This window comes from Mytilus edulis, chromosome 5 (assembly GCF_963676685.1).
Source record: "Mytilus edulis chromosome 5, xbMytEdul2.2, whole genome shotgun sequence".
NCBI lineage: Eukaryota > Metazoa > Mollusca > Bivalvia > Mytilida > Mytilidae > Mytilus > Mytilus edulis.
Window position 1 is genome coordinate 33,141,417 of NC_092348.1, and position 8,211 is coordinate 33,149,627.

Below are 8,211 nucleotides of genomic sequence, written 5' to 3' on the forward strand. Positions count from 1 at the left end.
CGTCAATAAAGCAAAGAAAAGACTATCAGAAAAAGCAACAAAAGCTATGTACAACGTTATTAAAAAAGGCAGGCAGTGTAATTTATCAATTGAATGCCAATTAGAGTTATTTGACAAACTGGTGAAATCAAATCTTCTATACGGATGTGAAGTATGGGAATTTGGAAAAAATGACATTATTGTGTCGAATGATTACATATTGGTGCAGGCTGCTTATAGATGAAAATAAGTTATCATCAATCTTATATAAATTTGTATATTCCCGATATCACACAAAAAATGATGATATTTTATGATAAAGAACATTCAAATATATTGGACAATGCCGGATTTTCAAACTAATTTTATGTGCAAAATACAGACCTCACCAAATGGTTACCAAAAAGTATCAAACTTAGATTAATTGACCAGTTTAAACAAATTTGGCATTCAGCTATTCAGAACACATCCAAATGCATTAATTATAGGCTCTTTAAGGAACATTTTGAATTTGAGAATTATTTCAACATCATTAATGACCGAGGCTGTTGTTTGCTCTATGGTCGGGTGGTTGTCGCTTTGACATATTCACCATTTCCTTTCTCAATTTTACTCTTTGTAAAATCCGAACATCGAATCATTCACTGCCAAGAGAAAAGGGGAGATGGCATAACATTGACCGAAGTGATAGAAAGTGTTCAATATGTACGAAAAGAGATATCGGAGACGAATACCCGATGCACATTTCAGTGTGCTTAAGGCCAAACTATTTTAAAATCCAAACCTTATCAATAGTTTGAAAAGATAAAACCACAACGGACAAAAGTGGGGTTAAATTCTACAACTAATCAGAGCTATGCATGCGGGAGATACCATGAAAAGTCTTTCACAAGAATTACATACGACTCTTTGAAATTCGGTACTGTTACTGTATAGTTTATTTTTGGTAATATCTATTTGAAGTTGATCGGAACTTATACATCCCGTCATTGTGCTGTTGAACTAGGATAAAAAGTACTTATTTTTTTTTGGCATATTTGTTTTTTATAGTGATAACACCAGATTGCATTGAGTGTGTAGGCAAAGGTAATATCTTTGGTTAGCTTGCTTGCTAGCTGAAGCTTAAAGTCTTGTTAATTCTTTGGTTGCTGTTCCGTAGATTAATATTCTTCTTTTTCAAACTAAATCAATATTGTAAAGGTAAAAGTAACTTGTCATTATAAGGTTAGGTTAACTATCCTCTAAGAGTAGGTAAGTCTGACAGATAACCAATCTATCTGTATATAGCACTACGCTACTTTGAAAGGAGGATAGTATACCTAAACTAATAATGACTTCACGGTTTAGTTTGCAAGCAAGCTAACAAAAGAAATTTCCTTAGACTACATCCTCTGTAATAGGCTGTAAGATAATAACACAATGTTGAGGCTGTACTCATATTTTCGACATTTTAACCCTTTATTTCTAGATTGTTGTGTTCACACATTGTTGTCAAAATAATGCAATTTCATGCGACTGCCATGCAAGTGCGCGTTTTTTATTTGCTAGTTATAAAACTAGGTTTATTCCACCATTTTCAACATAACAAATGCCTGTATCAGGTCAGGAATATGACAGTTGTTATCTCAGTCTATTCGTTTGATGCGTTTGACCTTTAATTTGATCATGCCATTTGATTAGGACTTTCCGTTTTGAATTTTACTCAGAGTTTTGTATTTTTGTTATTTTACTTTTCCCTTTACAATATTGATTTTGTTTGAAAAAGAGGAATACTAATCTACGGAACAGCAACCAAAGAATTAACAATTATAACATACTAGTATGTCCCTTTATTCTGGAATCCGTGCCCAACGTTGTCTTTTTTGTAGATCAGTTATGATCCCTTGTCGTTTTGTTTATTTCATTGATGTTTGGGATTTAAACTGTATTCCAAAACTTGAACGATCATGATATTAAACAAAAGTCGGCGAATCTGAAAATCACATATTGTCAAAATAAACAACTTAACAAAATAGTACATAATCTTAGGATAAAGTTTTAAATGTGGACAAACCCGTTCTTCTAATGGAGCAGGGGCCTTGGCACCGGAATTTCAAAAAAAAAGAGATGATTGTGTGTACAGTATCCGTATAAAAACGAAAACAATTACTAATTGAACATAAACCAAAATTTATTGGAAACTGAGATCGTCATACCCAAGCCTCAAAACAAAACACAAATTCCATGTTGATCACTAATACTCATGTAGATCGCTGATACCCATGTAGCAAGCTGGATAACCCAATTTTCTATGGACACCTATCACACATCCCATTAATTACACTAACGGATTTTGAAATGTTACGAGATTGTACTGAAATACACATTCATAAAAAGAATTTATAAATACAAAAATATATATTTGAATCAAACTTTATTATTTCACTTTCTCACGACAGGTGGGATTTTGCTACTTTCCACTGACAGCACTCTTTAACAGTCTTGAGTATGGAAGACAATTAGAACCCTGCAATATAATGCAAAAAGATAAGTATGTGTGAAAAAGGACAGATAAATTTTATATTATTCGGGAAATGACGATAAAAAAACACATGTAGTCGATTTGGTAGGTATTCCCATGTCTACAGTTAACAACAATTTCGCAATTGTTGACCTACTTGTATGACTTAACGTAACTATAACATTCGCCCATAATAACTATATTTTATTTTTATACGTTGCATGAGATGGCGATTCACATTGAAAGATTTATCGTAGAACAATGAAAGCATCTAGAGATCTTTCTAGATATAGATTAGGTATTTAGGGGTCCAAATTTTATGTAACTTTCTGGAACAATGACTTTTATGATGTAAATGATACTTAGGCATATATAACAAAGCGATATGCAACTCGATGAATAATAAATACCAGAGGGCTCTCACAAATGAACGCAAAGTTATCATTGCACGGCTGGTCATTCCATTTATAGTTCTGTCCGTGCCAGAAATGACCACAGTCCTCTTTGCCCCCTCCATTATCAGGTTGACTCGATTGCCAACTGGTGAAATGTACTTTAGACAAATCATTCACCCATCTCCAATCACCTTCCTTGAAATCATTTGCTCCCATCCAGTAATTCTGCTGGTTCACTTCTGTAATGATTACACTTTTGTACTCAGTCTTGTTTCATTACCACAAACATGATACAACAGAAATTAATATTTTGAGTTGATGAAAGCATTTGGGTGACATTTGCCAAATTCAAACATTCACGAACCTGGGAAGGATGGTGATGATCCCCCTTAACGCACATAATTTGTTCATTAAAACCAAAGTTTTTGACGGAAATGCATTGAACCCGAAAGTATAAAGTTATTTGCTACATATATAAATTTTATGTCTCAGTCAATTATTTATAATATTGCGCTTTTAAAATGTTATCTTATATCTTACCACTACTACCAAATGTTAACCACTCGTATAATTTAATATATAATAATACATAACTGAAGTTAACTCACTAGAAGATCGAAGTAAACATTACCATATATGTTTCAAATATAGATACACCATTCCCTTTTGGAGACAGAACCTTTCACTACAAACAATGGTGTTCTAAATGTATCCCCATATTTCTTTTGGAATTTTTATTTTTGTAATATCACAAATTCTGTATGGTTGGATTTTCTAATTACTGGTAGATTTTTGAAATCTCGTATTGTAGATGTATAGGGTTATAGACCATTGCGCTTGGATATCAAATATAAATGTTGATCAAAAGTGGAAATATAACCCTTCATGATATATGTAAATCAAATCTTTATTACCATGTCGACTAAAAATCCTACAAACCTGCATTTTACATAAACACTGAAATTAATTAGTGTACCGAAAATTCGACATCAACCATATGATATCAAACATAACAAATATTTTTGTTCAGATACTTAATATCAGAGGTGTCCGCCGTTATAAATAAATTAAACGATTGATTTTTTTGTTGTTTGCTTAAAGGGGTCCTAGCTACGAGATACAGGAAAAAATAAAATATGATTTTTATGTTCAGTTATTAATGAAAGTGAAATAGTGGAATACAAATTCGCTTTTAGCAGCCAGTTTGGTTCGGTTTTGTTGAAATATGCAACAAAACATTGATTGCATGTGAATAATTCGACCTCATTAAATCCGTAATAATGTGAAATTCAATTTAACTTAGCTAGATTTGTTACGCATGGACTAGGCGTGTTGAGCTAGTAGAAGGAAAGAAATGTCAACATTGAAGTGAAACAAGGGTTAACAAAAATTCATTCTTATACATGTAAAGGTGAGTATTTACATATTGTTTTTAACCTATACTATGAAACCAAACAGTTCTAGAAAACTTCATTGCAAAAGTTCGCTATGTTTTTAAATGGTTATGTTTAAAAAGGGTTATAAAACCATCGGCAGTCTTCGGAAGAGCACCTCGATGGTAGATAAGATGGCGTCCAGACTAAAATATACACGAAATGGTAATACATAATTTCGAGTTTTTGTTACGTAAATGTTTTATTCTAGACTTTTTTTTATTTTGATATACGTTTTATGTTTATAAATCGAAAATGAGGATTTAAGTCAAATCGGTGGACGTGAATTTGACAGCTAGTGCCCCTTCAAATGTAATTAACAAACACTTCCCTCTTTTGTATTAGTTTTACTGCCAGATGAGAGAATATCAGTTGACAATTCATCTATAATGTATTTAATAACCCAGTCAATGATCTATAAAAATAACTTGTAAAAAAAGGAAACAATTATTTATGGATTAAACTTACTTTTACTCGTAATCATAGAAACTATCCAAGAATTTTCTGCAGAATCAGTTACTTGTGTAAGGTACCCTCCCAAGTGTCGACACTCTAACTACAAAACACAATCAATTAGGTTTAAAAAATGATTTCCAATAGTCATCTATTAACCGTACCTTTTCAGCATTATGCTAAAACCTTTACATTTTTTACTGCATTGCCATTCAAAGATTTTACTACTTCAAATGACTTTATAAATGTATGTTGCAGTTTCGTCAGAAATAGTTGCACCCTTTCGAATCTGTTGTTAATACTTTTAAGTTGAAAGTATATCTGTTTTTCTTTAACAATCTAACCGCAAAACAGATTATCGGTTAATTCCCACTTCGCAGGAGTTCAAACAGGTATCACTTTTTTTTTTTTATTCCACTGGGGATAGGAAAACAGATTTAACTCTGTGTTGCTCATCTGGTTTAGCAATACGAGTATAACAGTTATAAAATGCTCTCGGTCATTATTTTTCCATCTAGGTTAAAGACAGTGTTCCATAGAATATTTAAGATATCATACAGGATTTTAAATCATATGAGAGTTATAATCTCTAAGGAGTACAAACATATAATACACGATATATTTTTCCATTTGGACTAAAAAATCCCTTAAGAAACAAATATATTTCCTACAGGATATTGTACATACAATAATCTTGTTGGTAAAAAATGTTCCAATAGGTATAAAAAAGTCAAAAATGCGATTTCATGGCAGATTACAGAAATAATATCGTGTTGGATAAAAGAAATCCTAAGGATAAAAAAAAGTTCCTAAGGGATAAGATAAATTCCTAAGGGAAATTTAAAAAAGGACCTAATAGAGAAAAGGATCCAAAGAGACAAAAACAATAATGACGTGGTCTATCAAACTCATTAATTATTACATTGTATAGAAATTAAAAGTGTGTGATAGTATTGCCAATGAATCATATATCCATAAAATATGCGTACCTTTTTTTTGTCACTACATGCGACCTTCTCAATCAAACTGATGTATTTCTATAGCCGTTCTGATTATATTTCATATCTATTATTTACTTGTTCAAAATGAGCATTTCAACACGAACCTCTGCCTCTTGCCAGGTTTTTTTGTCAGTAGAAAAAAAATAGCAATGATCCTTGAATTCCTTCCATCCAGCTCTGCATCTCGGAGATTTTCCTAATAATATTGATAATAAAACGTATTAGAAGATATAAGTAAGTTGCAATTTATTATTATATTAGATGAAAACTTGTAAATTGATGCGTTTTGAAAAAACCCCAGCTTTAAACGAATTCAAATATTATTTTTGGCTACATCTTCTTGAACTAATTCAGTATCATCTTCGCTAGCCATGGATTACGATCCACTCACCATCTCTCAACCCTTGGCAAGGTAATGAATTTCATTGGCCAATAAAAAGGGCCTATTACATCATGATAACGTGTGAATGTAAACAAAGTAGGTGAACAATTGTCACGTGCTCAGTGTGCTATAAGTCTTTACCCCTAAAATATAATATGTGACATCATCAGGCATGGTCACCTTTTTTCATGCAATTATACATTTTTTTTGGACATAAGGAAGTTCAGAGGAAAGCAAAAAAAATCGACGTCATAATCGAATTTCGACCAATAAAGAACTGAGATCAAACAAACCACACGTGTAAGGAAAAGAATAAATCGTGTATGACTGAGCATTCGAAAAATAAAGTTATTCAACAGGTCATGAAAAGGATAAATCGGGCATGTATAAGAGAAATTGATGCGTTGTCAACTTAGCTGTATATAAATGAAGGGATGCCATACCTGCCAATTTTTCTTCTAACTTCTTTATGGAGGATTTTATACCAGATAAGATTGATTTTTCCTGGCTTCCAAGGCATGTTTCAGATTTCACATTCAATATACAGCAAAATATCACAAGTAATGGAAAAATCATCGTTATCTAAACAATTATAATCAAGATAAAGCATCTATACATGTGTATTTGTAAAAGTGAATGAAAGTGAATAATAAACAGTTTAATACATCGAATGGCATAAACGACCAAAATAGAAAGAGAGATCCTTTTATGCATTATACATCTATGTTCAATTTTTAGCCGTGGCGGCGATCTTGGTTGGTGACAGGATAATCGGATATCATTTTTTTAACTAGATACTTTAAGAATGGTTTAGGCTAAGTTTAATGTAACTTGAATCAGTACTTTCAGAGAAAACAAATTATGTAATAGATTACAAAAATCTACCGAAAATTGTGAAAAAATGCAATAAGCCCTGAAGGGGTCAATTGACAATTTTGATCATGTTGACCTGTTACTTTGCTGGACTTTTTTGTTGTTTACAGTTCATCTCTATCTATCATATTATTCAAGATAATACCAAAAAAATGTCCTTTAAATTACCAATTTAGGGACAGCAACCCAAACACGGATTGTATGGTAATTCTCTGAAAATGTCAGGGCAGATAGATCTTGACCTAATAAACATGTTTATCACGTCAGATTTGCTCTAGATGCTGTAGTTTCAGAGATATAAGTCAAACTGCACTTTAACTCCCTTCCCCCTCCCCCTAGCAGCCATCTTTATTGATGGTCGGATTCAATAGATATTTTCTTTAAACTAGATTCCCTAAAGACAAATTAGACCAAGTTTGATTTAATTTGGCCCAGGAGTTTCATAGGAGAAGATTTTTGTCAAAGTTAGCGACGACGGACGACGGTCGACAAGTGATGGAAAAAGCTCAGTTGGTCGTATAAGCCAGGTGAATTCAAAAAATACAATGAGAAGGAAAAACAATTCCATTAGCATCTTAGGGGTTTCTGAAAGCTACGTTAAAATCATGTCAATTCAAGTACATTGTACTTCTAAAAGACAGATACGTATGAAAATTGAGTTAATAAAATCAACGAACCTTTTGCATCTTGGAATTTTCAGTTCTGTTGGTTGTACAGGTTTTACAAGAGTGTCAGACATCTATACTTTAGTCATGCATTTCAGAGAAATAATATGAGAACTATAACCTTTCATGTTTACTTGCAATCTGTCACTTAATACGGTATATCACATTTCCGAAAGTTGGAAAAAGTAAAATCACAAAAATACCGAACTAAAATAACAATAATACAGATAATAATCATATATTTAATAATTATAATAACAATTAAAAACCAATTGTTCAGAGAACAATTGCAGGTCTTTCCATCAAAACAATGTATTTTGATATGAAAAGTTGTGAAACTTAGTTTAAAATGTCATTTCAATCGTCAAATGATAGCTCCTAGTAAGCTGATTCCAAAAATATATTGTTTCCATACATTTTGTTTTAAATAAGGGAGATAATTTGTTACTTCCGGTTTGAAAAATGTTACTTCCGATTATATTTGAATATTTACTTGACACTGATTCCAAAAATATCTGGTTCTATATACT

The 8,211-nt window shown here is 32.1% G+C and overlaps 1 protein-coding gene across 1 annotated transcript; it reads right to left on the minus strand.

The window, feature by feature from the left end:
- Window positions 1-2,375: 2,375 nt before the first annotated feature.
- LOC139523483 (perlucin-like protein) lies at window positions 2,376-7,756 on the minus strand. Its single transcript, XM_071317544.1, has 6 exons — window positions 7,694-7,756; window positions 6,587-6,725; window positions 5,866-5,957; window positions 4,776-4,863; window positions 2,890-3,113; window positions 2,376-2,485 (listed from the first exon to the last, which is right to left on the minus strand). Exons 1-6 carry the CDS (start codon window positions 7,700-7,702, stop codon window positions 2,429-2,431), a joined length of 609 nt encoding a protein of 202 aa, XP_071173645.1. The 5' UTR covers window positions 7,703-7,756; the 3' UTR covers window positions 2,376-2,428.
- Window positions 7,757-8,211: the final 455 nt, after the last annotated feature.